The following is a 23,529-nucleotide window of genomic DNA, read 5'->3' as shown; positions in this document are numbered from 1 at the left end:
TTCTTTTTAATGTCTAAACACATAAACTAATATTTTTCAGTTTTTATATAACTTTCTGAGAATGCTGTTTTCTTTTATGAAAGTATTTATTTATAATTATTGAAAAGGCAGCAGAGAGAAGGAAAAACGGAGAAAGATCCTCCATCTGCTGGTTCTTTCCCCAAATGGCTGCAATGGCTGGAGCTGAGCTGATCCGAAACCAGAAGCCATTAGCCTCTGTCAGGTCTCCCATGCAGGTGTAGGTGCCCAAGCACTTATCTCATCTTCCACTGCTTTCCCAGCCCACAGACAGGGAGTTGGATGGGAAGTGGAGTAGCTGGGACATGAACTGGCACCCATAGGAGATCCTAGCATTTGCAAGGGGAAGATTAGCCAATTGTGCCATTGTGCTGGGCCTGAGAATATAATTTATTAAAGAAAGAATTTTGAGTTGCATTTAAAAAACGAATCCTTTCTACCTCTTTGCTATCAGGATACTAAATGTTTTCCCTTTCTTGCACTTGCTCTATCATGTGATAGAGTTATTTTTGTTTTTATTTAAAAAGAATATTTTTACTTGTTTGTCCTCCATGTTTATTATAAACCTGCTGTTTGAATAGACTTTGTAATAATAAGGGCCACATATACAGGGGCTAAAACTATGCCACATACAAATCTGTGCATCTGGGGACTTAATGAGAACTGATGAGTTTGGACAAGACTGCATAATGGGCACAGGGAATATTTTTCCTCCAGGATTTTAGTCTGGGAGTGAGATTTTGGATGGGGAATTTAGTGGGAGCCTCCAAAACTCTTGCCTTCTGAAAAACAAAGATTCTTTAATAAGTTTCTTGAATAAGCAGATTATTTTGCTATGCTTGACATCCTGACTGCTCAGGATATTTTCACCGCAACGAGCATTTATCAAGCACCACCTATTAAACATTGCATTTGGTAGGTAACCAATAAATGAAAGATTTTTCTGCTTTCAAAGAATTATAGACATAGAGCAGAAGACACATTTGAGCATAAATTCAGAGATGCAAGCAAAAGAAGTTATTGACTTCTCCACCAAAATATGTTGAATTTTAGTACTAAATGGTGGCCAGGAAAAATAAAATAAAATGCAAGCAGAGTGGTGTTGGAACACGTTTTGAGTGTTTAAATTGTGAATGTTGGAATTGGTCGATTAAGTATCAAAGTGAGAACAACAAGGAGTGTGACAGTCATCGTTATGGCCAGAGATGTCAAGGAGGGCAGACATGTTTCAAGCTGCAGTTTAAAAAACAGATGGGATTTGGAGAGCAGAGAAGAATGAAAGGATGTTAGATGATCAAAGAGACACAAATTTTAATGAAGTCTCATCAATGAAGGTAAGCTTCACAATGGTAGAGAGGTGTTGTAAAGAGTGGAGGCTAAGGGAGAAGTGGTCCAACATGCATGATGGACACACGATCAACAGACAGTGTGATAGAGAGGCACAAATCCAGGCTGACACAGCTAGTGCAGTTAAGAAGTGCATTGTAAATTATTTACATTAACATAGTTTCTTCTGAATGCACTGCATTACCTGTGTTCCGTTAGATATTACTATGTGCCTTGTGAAATATTGTACAATGGCAATGCAAAGTGTGACCATCTTTTATGCTAGAATGTTGCTCCCTTTAACATTAAAATCATCCAAGGGGAAATGTTATGCAATATGTTCTTTAGGAAACACCCATCCTCCTTTTTCTCTTTGTGAAATAGTCCTTAGAACTTGGAATTTTATGAAATTCAGCTTTGGAAATGTCCTACTGGTTACTTACCCACTGTTCTTGGGGTTTGTGGTCCTGATCTGTGTTAATTTGGGCAAGACAGAGAAACACGTGAGACCTTTCCTTCTTTAGTGTTACTTTGCCTCTTTCTTAAATGATATAAATATGAGAAAACAAGATGTTTGCTTTCCTTTCTAATATCGGTTGAATAAAGGCTAAATCATCTAATAATTTTCTGATTTTTAATGTATTTCCTGAGGAAATAACATCAAATTCTCTAAATTTAATTAAAATAGCTTGATTGTTATATTGAACTAGTACAGTTTTTATATTAATTTTACAATTTTTAAGCTAGTGTTAGACTTTCATATTTATTGGTTCTTTGCTTTTTAAAGATATTTTATAGTATTAGATTTACAGAAAATTCTATTGATGATACAAGGAGTTCTCTTCATAGCTGAAACTCAATATTTCCTATTACTCATACAGTAAAATTTAGTATGATGTATTTATCACATTTAATGAATCAGTATTTACACATTATTATTAATCAAAGCCCATGTTTTGTTGATATTTCCTCAGGTCTTACGTAATAATCATTTGATGTTACAGAATCTCAGGACAGTACCTATCTAGTTTTTCATACTTACCTTGGTTTTAATGATCTTAAGCATTTTGTGGAGTCTAAAATAGAACATTTTTCATACCTATGTTTTTTCCTGATCTATCTCTTGAGGTCCTATTGACTATTTTGTCTTCTCGGATGAGACAGAAGTATTGGCAAGTCTTCAGTGGGAACAACATGCTTTCTCTAATGGGACTAAAAACTCTGACAGGTCCTCAGTGTGCTGCACAGTGGTTATTCTGTCCCTTCTCCTGCCAAGGCCACAGGAGCATCTGGAGTTTTCACTGTGAGAATCCATGAAAACGTAGGGAACCTCCTCAGACACTTCCCCCTTGAAATTTCTCCACCTTATACAATATTTGAAAGTTGCCATTTGAGGGATCTTTCTCTGAAGGCAGCTTTGCAGATTTCAGGCTGGCAGTTTACTCTGTAGCCCCGGTTCTTTCATGGATTCAAGGAAAGCATCAGTTTTCTGTTTGGTCCTGTTGTTTCTTGTGAGGATGGGAGAAACTCATTCTTCCTTTTCTTTTAAGATTTATTTATTTTTATTGCAGAGTCAGGTATAGAGAGAGAGAGAGAGAGAGAGGAGGAGAGACAGAGAGGAAGATCTTCCATCTGATAGTTTACTCCCCAAGTGACTGCGATGGTCAGAGCTGTGCTGATCTGAAGCCAGGAGTCAGGAGCTCTTCCAGGTTTCCCATGTGGGTGCAGGGTCCCAAGGCTTTGGTCTGTCTTCAACTGTCCTCCCAGGCCACAAACAGGGAGCTGGATGGGAAATGGGGCTGCTGTGATTAAAACCTGTGCCCATATGGGATCCCAGCATGTGCAAGGTGAGGATGTTAGCCGCTAGGCCACCGTGACTGGCATCAACTCATCCTTTGTACTCTCAGAAAGCTCTTTCATGTTGGAGCTGGAACTGAAAATCCAGACAATTAAGTTTTAATGATTAGGGGCTCTTTTGATTTAAAAAAATTGTCAGTTTCTGTGATTAGATGACAACTATAGGGTATTCCAATAAGCAGATCAAGGAACGGTACTAGTTGACTTTTAGTAACCTGTTCTAGTTGTTATTATTCTTACTCCATACTATGTCAACATTCAAATGACATTGATAGTATTCCTTTACTTTTAAATGCAAAAAAATCAACATTGGACAATTAACTATAAAACACACAAGCTTCACTGTTATAATGACCGTTAATCTCCCAAGCACGCAACACTTACCTCATGTGTAACTTTGATTATTTATAACTCAGAGTAGAACATTAAATTATGTTATTATATTAAGCACTTATTAACTTTACAATATTGTTATCTTTATTAAATCTTTTTGGTAATGTTTATAGTATGAATATTCAGCCAATTATGAAATTTATTGAGTTTGATTTTCTTTATCATGTACTTCAATTATAATTTTTATAAGCTCAGAAACGTAAGTGCTTCAATAACTCTTAAAACTCTCTGCTCATTTTTTTTCCTCTGAGAGACAGAAATGGTTACAACAAGCCTATTGCAGTGGGGTTTTTAATGCATTAAAATGAGTTATAGAGGAAAGCTTGGAATACAGCAAGTACTAAGTGTTAGCCATTATTGTTATTTATTATTATCTTCTGTAGTTTTAATTAAGTTTACTTGAAAAAAATATATGGTTACAGCTGGAGGGCCCTCAGTAAACTATTAATTCTGAAATTCAGCCTGAAAGTTGAATTTGACTTTCAGAGGTTTGGTTATTGCTTTGAGATTATTCTGAATTTGAATTCCTTTAAAGGAGCATCAAATCCAGTTCCTCACAATCTCCATTGCTCTCTGTTGAATTATAGTCTTACTTTGCTTTCTCCTTTTAGCTCATAAAAAAACCCTCTCATTTCAAAAAAATTCAAATGAGTGCCAGAGGAATTATGAAGAGGACCCAAACAAGTGGAAAGTAAGACCTTGAATTCCTGGGCCAAAAATATTCTCATTAAATCACAGCACTTACTTTAGCTGAAATAGCTTAAGACAGGTTTTTGTTCAATAGCAGTAGATTGAACGACTTAAATTGGCCGTTAGTTTCTCAAACAGCCAATGGAGACTGTGTGTAAATTCTTGAGGTCAACATTATTCTGTCTCTTGGAAATCAAAAGTAAATGAAAACATAACAAACAAACAAGATATATGGTGGTATCTACACACTTTATATTAAAATAACAAATATATCAAATTAGGAAATTAAGAGGTTTTTCCTTATTAATTTCATATATACTCATAACCAAACAACTTGAGCATATAATTTCAAAATCTTTTCAATTCACAGCTCATTCTTAGGCTATGAAGAGAAGAGAAGGAGGTAGACTAAAATTATTTTTGTGGGATGAAAGCATTGTAATAGGATACTATTCTGGTAGTAGGCATGGTAACACCAATGGAATCATTTCTACATGTAATAAGGGGGAAGAGAAATGATGTGATGAGTTTAATAGTTGGGATCTGGTAAACTGATTGCAATATGAAGGATGTGCAACTGGAAAAGATGGCAAAAAGGTTTATTTAAAACAAGTTAGTGGTTTATAAAGGAACTGGATTAAAAAAATACCTCAACACATTTCCTACACAGAGTCAATAACAGCAAGATACCCAAACCTTACTCCCTGTCAGCTTGGTGGGAGATTTTCATTAGGATCCCTTTTCTAAATAAGAATGATAAATTGTAAAAAGAAGATGATGAAGAAATAGGCAAACTTTTGCAGAACAGTTACTCTCCAAGTGCCATAAACAGAACATGCTATTTAAGAATTCAGCACTATAGCAGGAGCCTTAGAAGATTTGAGATGTGAGCGCTTTTCAGGTAGCAGTGTGTGTGACCACAGCACAGGGTTCCTGTTAGCAGCAGCAGAGTCACGCCTGGAATCAGTGTGGGTAGCCTGAGCCCTTCGTCCTGGGATCTAGTGCTGTGATCTATGCTCATAATCATAAACTTTCACCTTTTAGGAATTGAGACTTATTTCTTCTCCCTCACCCTGATCGTGCTGCTTCATTTTAGAAACAAACGCTACTAACATTACTACTTATGAAAAAAAAAAACAGTTTAAGATTCTGAAGCTCTGATTCTTACCTTAAAAGTGTTCAGAAAGTATAGGTGGAACACACAAGATGAAGAATAAGAGGAAGTTTGAGAGCAGAAAAGAGAAATAAAAGATGAATAACCTGGAGGCCATGATCAGGAAGGTAGTAAATTTAGGCAGTCAAGTAGACACATCTTTCTAGGGAGGAAATGCATAGACCAAATCTTGAAAGCTCAAAGACCGAGCCTTGGGAACGCTAGCCATTAAGAACCATCACATCTGTATCTGTACAAAGTATACTGATGACATCCATTTTAAAAGATTTTATTTAATTTTATTGGAAAGTCAGACATGAAGAGAGAAGGAGAGACAAAGAGGAAGATCCTCCATCTGTTGATTCTCTCCCCAAGTGATCGCAACAGCCAGAGCTGTGCTGATCTGAAGCCAGGAGCCAGGAGCCTTCTTCAGGTCCCCCACGTGGACACAGGGTCCTAAGGCCTTGGACCATCCTCTACTGCCATCCCAGGCCACAAGCAGGGGGCTGAATGGGAAGCAGGGGCTGTTGGGATTAGAACCGGTGCCCACATGGGATCCTGGCGTGTGCAAGGCAAGGACTTTAGCCACTAGGCTACCACGCCAGGCCCTGATTGCCATCCATTTTATCTGATCCTTCTAAAGGTTGGGTAACATGGATGTATAGGAAAGTTTTACCTATTTTATGCAGTTGTGAATAAATTGGTTATAGCCCATCTTACTACAGAGTGTCAGAGATATGATTCACAACTTGGAACTACCTACTTCCACATTAGAATTTTTAGTACCATGGATGCCAAAAGCCAAGAAGAGGGAGAGCAGCCAAGCATTTGTGTTGTCTTTACTAATTCTAGTCAAGCCCAGGTGACATGTGAGGGCAAAGGGAGGCATGGATGGCAGGTATGTGAAAGCAGCATCCTCTTTGCCCACTAAGAAACGTTGTTTCTGGAAAACAAAAACTTAAAAACAAAAACAAAAACTCACTGAATCTGCTAGAGTCGTGAGTACTGTGTCTGTCGCGGTTGGGTCTAAATGTGTGTCCCTTCAAAATGGAGTGGTTGCAAACTAACTTAGAAGATAATGGCATTGAGCACTGGGAGTCTTTGGAGGGTGAATATGTCACCTTCACTCTGTCCTTATGAACGAGACCAGTGTGTTTTTGAAAGAAGCCTGAGATGGCTCCCACCTGTGAGGACACAGCAAGAGCCTGCCATCTGTGAAGAGTGGGCCCTTCCTGGACACAGAACCTGCCAGTGCCTTGATCTTGGAATTCCTCAGCATTGTAAGAAATAAATTTCTGTTGTCATAAGCTACCCAGTCCAGAATGTTGTCATAGTGGGTCAAAAATTGTAAAAACAGTTGTTCATAGCAGAGATGGGAACAACAAACCATAAAAAGGAATTCATCTGTGGACTCATGAAAGTAAATCATGGTCATGGAGAAGAGGAAGAGGAATCAGAGGACGGTAGTGACAAGATCCATTCTCATAGTTATTTCTGCATCTTGCTGCTTTCTCCACCTTTGAGGGAGTTGAGAATGTTTTATCGAGCTTTTTGAATTGCTTAATCTCTCACAGCTTTGGAACTAAAGGAAAAGATGTTTTTTCCCTCCTAGGTCTGATTGAAGAAGCAGCTGTGGCAAGTAGATTTGGATGGTGAATAGACCTCTACAGCGAGTTCTTATGATTTTATACTTTTTAGTACCATTTTGGCAGGTGCTGCCAGGCGGGTGATGATGAGAGAGGACAGCAAGCTTGCGTTTCCAGAGGCACTGTGAGGATCTGTATAAGCATTAACCACAGTTTGTTGGAGAGTAAAGGTTCTTCATTCTCTTGGAGAGGGGTTAGTGTGTTTTATCCACCTTATTCTCACTCACAAATGTGTGTGTGAGCAGCACTACACTGTCTTTATTCTGCAGTGTGTTTAAACACATTAACTCACATAACAACACACGATCGTTTCATTTTAATTATAAATACGTCTTTTGGCCCCGTTCTTCTCCCTGTGTTATTAGAAGTGATAAACCAAAGCTGAGGGAGAATCCTTTTTGAGGTCTGGGAGAATGCACTGTGTTGTTCAGGATAAGCACTTGGCTGCTGTACAATATTCCACCTGTGGCTTTCGACCTAACAGTGTGGTTTTGATTGCATCAAGGGCAAGCCCTACACAATTATCATGTTTGTAGTGCTCCTCATTCACTGAATAGGAAGGCCACAGCACTGGCTGTGTTTATCTTCAGGCATTTTGCAAAGAGCAAAATTGTGCAGACATTTTGTGAGAAAGAGAAAGAAAGATCTACTGCCAGTGCTCCCTTAAGTAATCATCACTTTGATGGTACGTTTGTGAGGTATTATTGTATTAAAACCTGTTGAAAATTGCTCCTTTTTTTATTATCACCTACATTGTGCCATATTGTGCTTTAATGCTACAATGGAACATATATAAACTTTAGGATCAGGCAAATTTGGATTCAAATTTTGGTTTGTTCTTCATTTGATAAACATGTACCTCGTGTCTGTCTTAGTCTGTGCAAGCTCCTCTATTGAAATGCTGTCAACAGTAATTGATTTCTCACAGTTCTGTGGCTAGAAAGTCTAGGCTCATGGTGAAAGCAGCCTTCATGCTTAGAGAAGAGTTGTATAGATGGTTCTTTTATGCTGCCTTGTCGTATGACAGAAAGGGCACACCAACTCCTCCTGTCCTCTTTTATAAGGGCACAAATCCCACCCAGGAGACTTTGTCTCTGTGAACTAATCACTGTTCAAATATCCTACCTCTTGCTTTGGTGATGTTTGGTCACAGAAGGTTCCTATTAGTGTCAAATGAGTACACGGGCATAGAAGATGGGCAGCACATACTCCATTTGAATGGATGGCTGAGAGAATCTCCCTGAGGAAGTGGTTAAGTGAGTGATGCGCAGAGGGTATATGAGGCACAGGGAGTACATAAGAGAATGTTAGAGGCACTAAAGGGCATGACATATTTTCGAGAACTGCAATTTGGTGTATCTGGGGACTTTTTCATGGAATTGGCATGTAGTAAATATTAAGTAATGACTACAAAAATGTGACAGCACAAAAAATAAGGGTAGAGAACATGACAGGAGCTACCTCAGAGATGACTTTCTGGAAAATTATTTTGACTTTCATTAATCTATGCAAAGCGGCAATCTTTATTGCCATTTTCTATTGAAGATCCACATATTTAGACTTTTCATTTAAAATTAAAGTTCTGTAGTAATCCAGGAGAATAGCTTAGGAAGGTTTTGTTGTGGAGGTCATGAGATCAGTGAAGAGGCTGTTCCAGTCCAGGAGGAGAAATGTGGAGATGGTGAGGTAGGCACGTTGAAGAAGATTTAGTGCAATATGTAAGTCTCCATGAAACAGTTCAAGTTGTCCTGAATGACACCCAAGTTTCCTTTCCATCTTAAGACTATGTGACTTGAAGTCTTTTTATTACTGTGTATAATCAGCCCTTAAAATTTATTGTTCCATGGTAGGGTGCTGAGTACTAACCACCTCTCTCCCTATTCTGCCCAAGCGTCCCAAGGTGGCAGTCTTGGGACAGATTTTGGCTGTGGAGTTAAGATGTTATTTGGATTTTCCTGCACACCCCCCCCCCAAAAATGTTCTGCACCTTAATTGTCGACAAATGTCTTGTTAGAGTTACAAGCCAGTCTAGATTATCCTAAAATCTGCCAAGATCAGCAAAATTATACTTCAACACAACAAATGGCTAAATACTAAAATGAAATAGACACGAGACAGCTGAATGGTACCTTATAGTCATTTTAAGGTATATAGCAGCCGGTCCTGTATATAAACTAAAGTTGAAATGTCAATGAGCAAATCATAGGTTGTGGTTAAGAACTTGCTTTTTTTTTTTTTTTTTAACATACTGGTTACTCAAAACCATGTCAATTCCATAATGTTGCAAATTGCTGTTGATGTTATATTGGGACTCTTAATTGACTGGGATGATATTCTACCAGCTCTAACTTCAGACCAGAAATGGTCTCCCCAAGAAACTGTTCAATCCATCTGTACAATAAGTAGCTGGACTCTATGCTTGGTATACGTTTGCAAGGAAAGAATCTTGATTGAATTTGAACTGTAATACTGCATCAAGGTGGAGGAATCCACCAGGGGGGAGGGGCGTGGGGAGGGGTGGGGGGATTCCCAGAGCCTATGAAACTGTCACATAATGCAAAATAATTAATAAAAAATTGTTAAGGGAAAAAAAGATGTTATTTGAGACAACCGTATCCTCTATCAGAATCCAGCTCTGACTCCTGACTCTGTTCCATATTTCAGCTTCCTGTTAGTACACACCCTGAGAGGCAGCAGATGATGGCCCAAGTCACTGACTCCCTGCCACACAAGAAAGGAGATCTAGACTGAGTTCATGATGCTGGCTTTGGCTTTACTCTTGCTTGTCTGTTTCAGGCATTTGCAGAGTAAACCAGTGAATGTGAGATCACTGCATGTTCCTTTTTCACTGTCCTGATTTCTGTGCCTTTCAAATCAACAAAATTTAAAAAAAATTAAATTAAATGAGACAGGAAACAACAACAAAAAGCCTTCAGTTCCTCAGAACTCATGGTTTCCTACCTTGAATTAATAATGATTTTGTAGATGAAATTAAATTTAGGATCTTGAGATAGGAAAGTTGTTCCAGATTATTGGATGGGCCCAGTGTAGCCAGAAGATTCATTGTGAAAGGGAGGCAGACAGGTCAGAGAGGAGTTGTGACAATGGAAGCAGAGATTAGAACAGTGAGGTTGGAAAGTGGATGAGGAGGCTTTCTTCATCCAAGGAATATGGGCAATGTCTAGAAGGTGGGCACGCAGGTAATGGAGTCTTTTCTGGGACTTTAAGGGGCATCTGGCCTTATTGAGATTTTGATTTCTGCCCTCTGAAACCTTTATGGGACTTCTGACTTTCTGAATTCTAAGAATATAAAAATTTTAAAAAGATCTATTTTACTTGGAAAGTCAGATTTGCAAAGAGAAGGAGATGTACAGAGACAAAGATCTCTCATCTGCTAGTTCACGCCCCAAGTGGCCACAATGGCCAGAGCTAAGCCAATCGGAAGCTGGGAACCAGGAGCCTGCTCTAGGTCTCCCTCACAGGTGCAAGGTCCCAAAGTTTTCAAATGCTTTCCCAGGCCACCAGCAGGGGGTTGGATGGGAAGTGGAGCAGCCAAGACAGGAACCGGTACCCACATGGGATCCTGGCAGACACAAGGCAAGGATTGAGCCACTGGGCCATTGCACCAGGCCCTAAGAATACACATTTTTATATTGTGTTTATTTGTTTTAACAGATGTAGGAAATTAATACATTGTTTCTCTAGAATTTTTCTATATTTATAAGACATTAGGATACATTAATTCTGGATCAGTGTGTATATCTTGTGTTTTCCAAATGAGACAGTCCATCCCTGACTAAAAAAAGTCATTTGATGATTTGAATTCTATGATGTAGTTAGAAATACAAGTACCAGCACCAACATTTCATCATTTGTAGACTGTCAGACTTTAGATCTCTCACATAATTTTGTGCTCAGTTTTTCCGTTTGTTATAGTTAAGAAAATCCCAGTACCTCTCTTATAAAATGCTCACTACTTATGAAAAACATATCGGTGTCCTGCTCCTGCTTCCAAGCTTCCTCTGAATGCTCTCCATGAGTTAATTATCCTGAGAGCTCTGTCAGAATCTGGGAAAGAGTGTGTTTAAGGCACCTGGAGACCATGATCAGTGGCACAGCCAGTCAGGATGAGAGTTATCCGCAGTCTGAGGAGTTTGCCTGAGGCTGCATCCAATTTTCTCGACTTCTGACTTTTCATGGTTTTGTTACTTTCAGTACTGAGTCTATTCTGGGAATTCCACAGGGAATCAGATTGCTTCCTTCTATCACACTGGAGTTTAAGAAAGCACCAAGCAACCCACAGAGTAGATTTTTTTTTTATCATATCCAGATCCACCCAAAGGGATTGATTTCAGTTAGATGATAATTCAGTCATGTTCCTTGTAGAAAATCAAGGGCAGTTGTAATCTTTTATTCTTTGATATTTTTCATGCTATATATACGTTTGGGAGAATGGAAGAGAGAGGGCACCTTTCCCTTTAAGAAGGAACACTATGGTTTTTGTCAAGTGGGAAGATGAAGGGCATTACAAAAAAGGCAAATGCAGTGCTCTCTAACTACTTATAATTCTGATGCCATTCTCAGTTTTAGCCCCTTTTGTTCTCGTTTTGCAACCTCAATATTTCACAGGACAAAATGGAAAGGCATACTTTTAAAATATCTCCATTTGCAAGAATTTCCTGATTCACTGCCTGATTTTCACTGTTGCAAACCCATCACTTCAGGATGCTTCAGAATATTGTCTCTGTTACATTCCCCTCAATATCAGCTTTATTTACAGAGCTGAATGGAATCTAATACATCAATGAATTAGGTCTGTGGCAGCTTCTATTAAAGCCTAATCATTCCTATGTGGTAGGAGTCACCATTATTTGGTAGGAAGGTGGCTTCCAGAACAATTTTAAAATCAGAGCCTAATCCTTCTCCAAGGCATCAGAAATGAAGCTTGGAATAGGAAGGATATTTGACATCTCCTATGTGGGCTTGACAATTATTTTTACTCTCAGAATTTGTGTTATTTACCAAGCAAATACAAATGGAAATTTGTAAGAAATTTCCTTTCTGATGATGATGAGATTATGTTTTGCCATTCAGGTTTATGAGTGAGAAAATGTAAGGGTTTAGACATTTTCCCTTTAATAATACTCATGTTGGTACCATGTATAAATAGCAAATTATAATAATAAGGATATACAAAAACATACCATTCACTGAATGTTGATTATGTATCAGTGAATGTTATGGTGTTTCCATTCATTAAAGCACTTATTTTTCTTAATTAAATCATTTAACTCCCATGAAATAGGTATGAGTATCCCTGTTTTATAGTTAAAAATGGAAACTTAAAGAGGTCATTAACTGGTCTGACAATTCAGTCACTAACAGACTAGGTCTGACAATATTAATTGATTATCTGTGTGCTAAGTTAGATTTGCAGTTCTTAGTTTAGTGATCTAAACTAAGCCTTTGCTTCAGTGTGTTAGTTATACTTTATTGATAGGGATAGACAGTAAACCAACAAACATAACATAATGTCCAGCAAAACCAGACACACCAAAACGAAGACTTGGGTGAGAGGACCGAGAGACTGTTTCCTAACGGTGGACACAGGAAGGTCTTTGGAGAGAAGTGAGTGACATTTAATCAGGTAAGAACGCAATGGAGGGGTGAGCAACAGAAGGATTTCTAGGATTGTCCTCGCAACAGCTTCTTGCATAGTAAGACTCAACACCCAGTTCTAGAACAATGTGACCCTTCATTGTTTCTAAGAGAGCTAGGTACCATCTTCCTGGGAGAAGTGCTCTGTCTTAGGTAGGCCCTATTCAAATTATGCTGCTAGGCTACTCAGTCGCCCCACCCTCCACCAAGTGACTTGAGCACCTGAAGTATGTATCCAAGTTTTACCTTCCTCATGTTTAAAATTTAGATAGTAATATTTATTAGTATTCATTAAAAGTGTGCATGTAGTCTTGGATGGTTCCTGACCAGCAGGCCCGGGGCCACCGAGGATAAGGCAAAAGTATTCTTGGGCCACAGAACCACCAGACAGACTGGTGAGGGATGCCCATTTATTCAGTACAGATTCCAAGTTTATAAAAGTTAAATAAGGGGAGGGCAGGAGGGTGTCTTCCGACAGTACCCACCTCCCCGCCCAACAAAGACACTGTAATTGGCTAGAAGGCACTTTTATTCTCCTTGACCCTCCAGTCATGTCAGAGGTCACGTTCTGCACGTGTGGCTGGAAGCTGTGTATCAGGTCTTCTGCAGATAGACTGTAAGCCATGCCCACCAGGTAGCAGGCAGAGACCCAGGGGCGACCACCCACAGTAGTCTCTATCACTGCATATAAAAATGCAGCAATCATTTAATAAACAACATTATCATTCTTTTTGATAATTGGGTCTTGCAGAGGAAATGGAGAAATACCCCTCATAATTGTGCAGTTTCACCATGAAACACAAAAAGTGTCTAGTGCTCTAGGCATGGAAAAGAACCTGTGGCATAGAGAATCACTATTTATCTTCAAATCAAAAAGAGGCCCTGGTTAGCATGGAAACAGATACAGGAAAATAAGCTAAGGGAGGAACCTGGTATGAATAAAGTAGGCTTTGAAATCATCTTAAGTGCAAGAATGAGCATTTAAGGGGGAGGGGCTGAGAGTGAGGCAAGCAAATGTAATATTAGGAACTGTCTTATAATACACCTGTAACTATGGGGGTTTTCCAGGGTGGTATGCAGAGGGAGCGGAAGAGGGAGAATAATATATATGAAATGAATAGCTTGTGCTTTGCAAAGACCCGCAGCCCTGCTTCTGCTGGCCTGTGCCTACAATTCAAAATTACTGCTCCTAGAGTTGGGTTGGCCTGTTGCCTGACATCAACAAATCTGTGTCTTATCCCAGTTTCTCTCCTGGGGCAATCACGTTGTCTCTGTCTTTATGGACAAGTAAGGCCATCTATCAGCCTTGTCCATCTCAACAGTTTCTTGTTTGTTTGTTTTGCCTTTTTAAGACTGAAAAAAAAAAACTAGTTTTGAAGTAGCCAGTGTGTGAAGTAACTTACTGTTGAATGTGGGAGTATGATTCGGTAAAGAGACAAGTTTCTGACCATTATCTCAGTCTGACCATTATCTCAGCAACTCTGAATTTGGTTTATAGTCACTTGTGACTGAGCAACAACTTGATCCTGGGGAGAAGGTAGCAAGACAACACTGTGGCTCCAAGGCTCAGCTTGGCTACTTTGAAAGGGGACTGGTGTTCTAGCTTTGCTGAATTTCAGCCGTGTCCCCCTGTTGATGGCCCTGATCTCAGAGCCTGGCTTCTATATCTATAAATAGAACAGAAACACTGTGGAAACTATTGGGGCAAGCAGATGCACATAAACATGTTAGGCTCCAATATTTCTCCCATAGACATCTGTGATTGTTCCCTTTTATTTCTTTCTTTAACATTTTTGCATGAAACTGGAATTCCTGGAGTTCTTGGAGTCCCTTAGGATCCTAATGATGGAGGAATATACTTGGGAAGACCAGGACACCATTTGGGGACGCTGGACAAGCACGGCCTCAAACGGGAGTCACAGTAACTCACCGGCTTTGTTCCTGCCGAGCCGCTGCACCTGCTCCAAGCTGACTCTCTGAAGAGGCTACTTGTTGGTCCTCATTCATTCCAGGAACAGTTCCAGTGGTTGTTCAGACTCCCAGGTGGAGGTGGCTTACTGTTTCGTAGAGGCTAGTGCAAGGCCTGCTGGAGGACACGCAGTGGCTCTTTGCTGAAACCTTAGTCTCATTTACTGTGATTCTCATCCCTTTCCAACACATCTGCATTTGCTGCAGGTCATGGTGGTATTTCCAGGCATTCTTAAGATTGACCTTTTCATGCCCAGAATGGTAAATGGCTCCTGTCACTATGGAGGCTACCACACAGAACTAACGGACTGAAGATCACAGTGGTTTCGCTGGCCAGTCCGAGATACTCCATCCTCCATTACTTTATCCCCATGGTAACCCTCTGGAAGGAAAACGAGGGACAGCAAGCCTTTGAGAGGCCATTTTTAGATTCCTGGCCAGATGCCTTGACAAATCTGTTGAGAGAAACAAATGTAGAATATTTTTGCCAATGGCAGTATATTTTAAAAATTAAGAGTATAAAGCTGGAAAACACATTACCTACCACTACCTTTAGGAAGACCTACTTCCAAACCATAGCAAAATTTGATGCACTCAGATCTTTTTCGGAAGAACATTTTACTGAAAAGCTTACTCTAATATTTCTCACTTAGATTTGCCCTCAATGAAATCCCAGTCCTCAGACCAGGGGAGCTGGCTGAGTCTAACTATTATTGCTCACAATATGCACAGCCCTGCGGGATCCATATATTTAGACTGTGCTGCTAATGGCATTCCCTAGGCTTATACAGTATACATCGTGTTCAGCTATGTGAACTGGCCCTTCCCCACTCATCTTTTTGAAGTGCAAAACTGATTCAGTGCAGCTCCTCTCATCCTTCCGTAAAAGCCTTGTGGGATTTCCCACTGCTCTTAGGTTAAAGGCCATAGATCTTTGAAGTGGCTATAAAATACAGCATGATATCAACCCTGTGTATCTGTCCAGAATAATTTAGTTCCCTCTTTGTGTCTCAGGAAATGACCTTCAAAGACATTCACATATGCCATCTTCCCAGTTCAAGGTCTTTGTATGTAATATTTCTATGTAATACTTCTGCCCTCTTTCTTCACCTACTTAATTTCTTGGTTAACTGCTGCTTATCTTTTCACATTCAACCGTTAGTTGCAGAATATTCTTACTTCTAAGGCAAGAAGAGAGCTTTCTCCTACAAAATGCTCTCCTAATTATAAGTGCATTTCCTTCACAATACTGTAATTTGGTATTTATGCAAATGCTTATTTTTTATTAGTTCACACTATGAACTCCATGTTGATAGAGATTGTATTGTTTACACATTATTATATTCCTATCGCGAAGTGTTGTATTGAGCAAATACACCAATGATTGAATGACTATCAGTTATTTTGAAAGAGCATAAACCCTGTTTATCTTTCAAGCTGTCTATGTGATTACAGTGAGTTCTTGAATATGTAATATACATCCAGTATAACACCCTGTCATGTAAAACTCTCCACACAGAACTGGCACAGGAGCCTAACTGCTAAATCCCTATCTTGCAACTGCCCAGATCCCATATGGACTCCTCCTGTTTGTGTTCTGGCTGCTCTACTTCCCATCTTGCTCCCTGTTTGTGGCCTGTGGCCTGGGAAAGCAGTGAAGCATGGCCAAAATCCTTGGGACCCTGCACCAGTGTGGGAGACCCAGAAGAACTCCTGGCTCCTGGATTTAGATACACTCAGCTCTGGCTATTAACCCATTTGGGAGTGAATCGGCAGATGAAAAATCTTTCTTTGTCTCTTCTCTCTGTAAATCTGACTTTCTAATAAAATAAATAAATCTAAATAAATAAATAAAATAAATCCAAAAATAAATAAATCTAAAAGAAAGGACACTTTTGAAAGATACGATACAAAAGGAAATTTGTTCAGTATAATAAAGACCAAGCATTGAAAGCCCACAGCTGAGTATAAGCTGTCCATTATTACCATTTTTCAAATTAACACAGTATTGTAAGTCCTCTCCAGAGAATGATACAAGGATAGGAAATTAAAAGTACCATACTTGTAAAGGAAGAAATAAAATTCTTTCTAGTTGTGAATGATATAATCATGAATGTAGAAACCTCTAAACATGCCAATAAAAACAGAACTAATAAATGGATTCAGCAAAGTGGTAGAATGTAAAATCAACATACAAAAATTGGTTGCATTTCTTTAGTGATGGATCAGAAAAAGAAATCTGGAAAGAATTCCATTTGTTATAACATCTAAACCCCCTCAAAATTATTAGGCATAAATGTCTTTAGATAAGGACTTGAAAAACGGCTCAGTGACTAAATCCTCACCTTGCAGGTACTAGGATCCCATATTGGGGCTGGTTCATGTTCTGGCAGCTCCACTTCCCATCTAGCTCCCTGCTTGTGGCCTGGGAAAGCAATAGAGGATAGCCCAAAGCTTTGGGCCGCTGTACCTGTGTGAAACCTGGAGCAAGCTCCTGGTTCCTGCATTTAGGTCAGCAGAGCTCTGGTTGTTGTAACCATTTTGGGAGTGAACCAGAGAATGGAAGATCTTTCTCTCTGTAAATTTTCTTTTCCAGTTATATATATGAAATATACACACAGAGGCATGTATAAAACATTGATGAAATAAAGACTCAAGTAAGAAGATATGTCATGTTTATGGGTGGGAACAATCATCATTTTTAAAAGATTCTTATTACTAAAAGATGTATTTAGAGTCAATGAAATCTCTATCAAAATGTCAATAATACTTTTCACAGAAAAAATAAAGCATTCTAAAATTCAAATGGAACCACAATATAACTGAGTAGCCAAAACAATCTTTGAAAAACAAAAGCAAGTTCAGTTTTATGATTTGACACTGTATTATTTCAAATTGTATCAGAAAGCAGCACTGATCACAACAGTAATGTACTAATAAACACACACACACACACACACACACACACACACGGGCTAGTGGAATAAATAAAGGCTAAAAGGCAATGACGTAATAAATACCAGCACATGTAGCTTGTTGAGTTTTTTGCAAGGACACCAAGAAGAGCCCTTAGGAAATGATAGTCTGTTCATAAAATGGTGTTGGGAAAAACTAAATATCTACACATAAAAGAATGAAATTTGATCTTTAGCTAATGCCCTAGATAACAAATCATAATGGATTAGATCCTAATTAGAGGACTGAGAACTGTAAAACTTCTAGGGAAGAAAACAAGAGGAAGTTCATTTTTATTGACCTTGGCAAGGGATTTTTGGATAACTCACTGAAAGGTCAACCTGCAAAAGGGAAAATGAGCGGATGGATTAGACCAAACTGAAAAGCTTCTACAAAGAAAAGGAACCAAGATACAAAATGTAGAAGCAGCCAATGTATTGGGAAAATAAATATCGGTGAACCACACATTACATTAGGGGTTAATGACCAAAATACACATAAAATTCTCCTAAGTCAATGACAAAAAATTCACACATAACCCAGTGTAAAAATGCGCAAAGGATTTGAATAGACATTTGTTCAAAGAAGATATATATGTGTGTGTATATATATTTATATATATATAATGTGTGTATAAATATACATATATATATATCTCTCCCACAGGTATACAAGGCACATAAATCACTAGGGAATGGCATACCCAAACCATAGTGGGATATAATCTACATGTCGAAATTACTACTATTAAAAAATATAAAAAATAACAAGTGTCAGCCAGGGTGTGAATAAAAGAAGGAATAAGCATAGTTTCTGGTATTGTAGATTGGTACAGCCATTCTAGAAAGCATTATGTGGGTTCTTAAGAAATTAAAACAAAATAGAACAGCTATATGATGTAGCAATCCCTCATCTCGGTGAAAGGAAATGAAATCACCACTTTTTAAACATGTCTACATCCACATGCGCAAAAAGTGTAATTCACAATACCCAAGATAGGGATGCAACTTAAGCGTCTATTTTCAGATAAGTGGGAAAGAAAGTGTGATATCTGTAGTAGAAGTATAGTATTTTTCTCTGTTATATTAAAATGTTGCTATGTTGTCAGCCCTACACCAATTGTTTTCGTATTGTCTCTTGCTTAGTCTCAGCACACCTGTAATGTGGTTATTATTATCACTTTTTATGGAAGAGAAAACTAACAGCTCATTAGCTGTCCAGAGGCACCACATTTGGCCATAGCAGAGCCCAGTTATATCTAGTATCTAAGCCCAGCTTCTTCCTATTGGCAGGTGTATGCTACATTCAGCCGTCAGACCCATTGGTCCAATCTTTGAAAACATAGTGTTGCCATTTAGAAATCTGAAACTTTTTAAGAACCAAGATTTAGGTCTGTTTCATAAAATAATCATGTCTGACAATAGCAGAGATACATGCCTGCAAGCTCTGTACTGTGTTCCTCTCTGAGATGCTACTTTTTTCTTTTTTAAAAAGATTAATTTATTTTATTATTCCATGATACAATTTTATAAGCCCTGGGATCTTCCTTCCCCCATCCCCAAACCCTGCTTCCCCCACTGATTTCCCCCATGTCATTACAATAGTATCGTCCTTTGGAATCAATCAAAAATCCATCATTCTGCTATCTAAGTGTATCCCAACATTGTAGGCATGGACAATGGCAGAGAGCCCAGCATCCTATTGTCAAAATACATGCAACAGTTTCATGGGAGTCTGTGTTTGATTTGGAAGGAGAGATACACACTGCATTGTATCTTTCATATCTGTATGTTATAGTGACAGTTACTATACACCCCCTTAAATGAAAAGCCAGGAAACAAAATCAAGAACACAGAGAAAAACAGAACATTCACAACATGAAGTTAAATAACATGCTACTGATTGACCAATGTATCACTGAAGAACTTGAAAAGAAAATCAAAGACCTTCCTGAAGCAAGCAGTGTTATTGTGTGACTTATGAGTCAGGAAATTAATAGTAAAAACTAACTATTTTTGAATGAATGAAAAAAAAGACAAAAGTATCAAAATCTGTGAGATGTAGTGAAAACAGTACTGAAAAGGCTATTGATCTTGTATTTGCATGAAGGTTGTCTTATATCAGAGAAAACACAGTATTTGTCCTTTGGGACTGACTTATTTCATTGAGTATAATGGTCTCTAGTTGGGGCCATTTGGTTGCAAATAGGATTTCATTCTTTTTAATGGTTGAGTAGTATTCTCTATCCACTCCTCTTTTGACGGTGTCATGATCACCAGTGGGAGTTCCAATATAGCAGGGGAGTGCCCATAATTTCCATATCAGGCCTACTCCCAGTCCCAGATCTTTTGTTTACCAGAGGGCACAGCCTGGCATAACTCCCCCAGGCTTGGCACTTGCCAGTGGGTGCTGAGGCGTAGACCAGGTGGCCCTCACCCATTCTAGCGCTGGTGCTCACCAGCAGGTATGACATCCTAGCTCAGCCTGGTCCACCCCCAGTGCAGTTCTCACACTCATCAGCAGAAGCACTAGCCCAGCACAGAAGTCCCAAAATTCTCCTATCAGGCCTGGGTCTTGCATGTACCAGAGGGTGCTATGGCCCTATGGCCCAGTCCAAGATGGTCTGCCCTGCATCTCAGCATTCAGCTCTGCTGGCTGGTTTTAACATTTATCGGCCTTGAATTGTTTACAATCAATGTTTTGATGTCATGGTGGGCATGCAAATTATGTGGTTGTGTGTTTAACTGCTGTAATTCCTTGAAAACCCATCATCTCATGATATAATTGTGTTTTGTCCCTGACTGGCATGGCCCCTTTGTGTGTTATTGAAGTGCTTGGCAGAGTTCTCCACGAAATGAGGCATTGATTTTTGGATTTGGTAGGAAACATGGAAAAAAATTTCTTGCATCAGACTCTGTTTGCCTTGATTTGGAATATTGCAGGCCTTTGCCCCAATGTCTGATTTCCTGTGTCCTTTCTATACTCACGTGGATGTTGACTTCTGGGACATTCCACCTTTCATTCCCTGTGCTAGAAGCTTCTCAGTTTGTGCTGGAGTTCTGTGATTCAGTTGAGCACATGCACATATAATGTGCCACACAAATATCAGAAAACTTAAGTGCTAAAGGGTTGATATTCCTGGGGAATTATGGCTCTAAAATTTGCTAAACTTACCAGTAGATTTTTTATCTGGCTAAATGCTTCCCTTGCTATTCTATGGCATACATTACTTTGTGATTAAGAGGCAGATACAGTAATTGAACAATGTCTACAAAATCTAAGAAGATATTTCAATATTCAGTATTTAGCCTCATAGTTTCCCTTTGAGACATCATCACTTTAAAGGTCAAACATTACATGAAATGCTAGTATGAAATGAAAAGAAGTCATTTCAATTTTATTATTATGCTTATCCCAATCACTGATGTTCTAACTAAAAAAAAGACATGTCTTAGAACTGATAAGTGAGATGCTCATTCAACTTTTATCTTGTGCTTTTTATGTATGATAATTAGTAAGATGTATTATTTGCCCTAAGATAATGAGTATAATGATAACAGCAAATATATTTACACTGCAATGTTTCCTCTTCAGCAACCTTCGACTGACCTAGAATTTGATCGTGTAGTGATTTATACTACTTGCCTGCGTGTGGTGAGGACAACCTTTGAAAGATGTGAATTGGTTAGAAAGATCTTCCAAAACCATCGGGTAAAATTTGAAGAGAAAAACATTGCTCTGAATGGTGAATATGGAAAAGAGTTAGATGAACGATGCCGCCGAGTTTCTGAAGCTCCTTCTCTCCCCGTTGTGTTCATTGACGGTCATTACCTGGGGGTGAGTATTCTGCTAAAAATGACCTCCTCCTCCTCCATGGAACCCAAGTAGTGATGGTAGAAATCTATAAGCCTGTTAGGTAATTTGCACCATACTTGCTATTTTTTTGGAGGCCAAATCTAAACTATTGAAGCATTGATCTCTCTCTCAAGCAGCACCCTATTAGAGGGTTCATTCATGCAGTACAATGGAGCAAATCAACATGAAACTGCCTTTTTGAATAGGAATACCTCTTAAACATATTCAATTTTAGTTTAGTTTTGCATAGTAAAGCTTGACATGTAGGATAAAAGCTACTTGTTTAGTACAAGGAGGTAAAATAGAATATTTGTAAGACACACATTTGTGAATTCCCTTATAGCCCATTGTCAAACACTCTGTTTCTTACCTAATGAACCTAAGATGACAGCCTTGAAATGAAATCAATAAGACATGGGGCCTGGAGCCGCATGTTTATCTATCTGCTGTTGAAAATTATTCTTGATTTTGATTATGCAGCAGTGTGAGACATAAATTCAAGCCACAGTAAGCAGAGAGAAATCTCAGAACAGCAGCAAAGCATAACTGCTTCACCTCTCTTTGATTAATACTGTTGATGTAATTAACCCCCATTGATTTATGAGCAGCTTAAAGAAAAAAATGCAAGGAGAAGGCACTGGAAGTGTACTTGGAAAGAGTGAAAGGTGGGAATTAAGGGACACCCCAACCTGTTGAGTTCTGAGCTGCGCACTGGAGCATTTAGCACAAAGCAAAGAGCCTGTCAAACAGCAGATAGATACTTGAAGCTTGGTTTTGTTTAGCTTTGGACTTAACCTTCAGCTTCCTGGGGAAATTAGAAAAATTTATAGAAAAGATTTTCATGTTTTCTTTTGGTACATCTGTGCTATGACATCCGGTCTACAAGCCATAGTTAGAGGCAGGCTGTCATCTCACATCAAGATAAATGCAGAGAAGCCATGATTCACTGTGTTGTTAAGCAGTTCGATGTTTTATCAGAGTTGGGCATACACTACTACATTCTGAAATAACAAAAATTACAAATATTGAACCTATTCTTGTAATACATTTTAACATATATCCTTGGGACAGACATTCAGCAGCTGTGTCTCATATGAAAGGACCTGGGTTTGACCACCAGCCCCACTTCCTGAATCCAACTCTCTGCTTGCACTGATCCCTGGAGGCATTGGTGCTGGCTTGAGTAGTTGTATCTCAGGCCACAAGCCATTGCAGGCAGTTAGGGAGTGAATTAGTGGATGGACTTGCTCTCTTTCTCTTGTCTTTTTTTCAAAAGATACATTTATATACTCTTAATTCTCAGAAAACTACCACAATGGCAAATTAATAGAAATAACATCAATAATTGTTATAGTAACTGGGGTACATGCTCAGCTTTATTCCTGAAAGCTCATCCAACACTCAAGATACCCATAGAAATCCACTCTTTAAGGGGTTGGTACAGTGGCTCAACTGGCTAATCCTCCAATTCCAAGTGCTGACATGCCATATCGGCATTGGTTTGTGTCTCAGCTGTTCCACTTCCCGTCAAGCTCTCTGCTTATGGCCTAGGAAAGTGGTGGAAGATGAATCAAGTGTTTAGAATCCTGCATCCATGTGGGAGACCTGAAAGAAGCTCCTGGCTCCTGGCTTCAGTTCAGCTCTGCTCAGGCTATTGTGGCGATTTTGAAAGTAAGCCAGGGAATGCAAATTTTTTTGTCTTGCCTTCTCTCTGTAAACCTGCTTTTCCAATGAAAATAAATCTTTTTTTTCCTTGAGAAAAGAAATCCATTCCTTTTATTAAAAAAATGCATTTAACTTATTTGAAAGGCAGAGTTAACACACAGAGAGCAATGGAAACAATGGAGAGAGAGAGCTTCCTTCAGCTGGTTTACCACCCCCAAATGGCAAAACAATCAGAGCTGGCCTGGGCTGAGGACAGGAACCAGAAGCTTCTCCTGGGTCTTCCTTCTGGGCTTAGAGGCCGAGCATTTGGGCTGTCTCCCACTACTATTCTGTATGTCTTAGCAT

General features: G+C 39.0%; 1 protein-coding gene across 1 annotated transcript in view; it reads left to right on the top strand.

Annotated features, from left to right (window-relative positions):
- The window catches only part of GRXCR1 (glutaredoxin and cysteine rich domain containing 1), a 104,427-nt gene that overhangs the window by 43,092 nt on the left and 37,806 nt on the right, over positions 1–23,529 (top strand). The window contains exon 2 of the mRNA XM_004579131.3: positions 21,259–21,501. Coding sequence (XP_004579188.2) covers positions 21,259–21,501 — 243 coding nt within the window. The remainder of the gene's footprint in view (positions 1–21,258; positions 21,502–23,529) is intronic.

This window comes from Ochotona princeps, chromosome 11 (genome assembly GCF_030435755.1).
Source record: "Ochotona princeps isolate mOchPri1 chromosome 11, mOchPri1.hap1, whole genome shotgun sequence".
In the NCBI taxonomy this organism is placed as follows: Eukaryota; Metazoa; Chordata; class Mammalia; order Lagomorpha; family Ochotonidae; genus Ochotona; species Ochotona princeps.
Note: the sequence above shows the minus strand (reverse complement) of the source record. Positions and strands in the feature narration are given on the sequence as shown.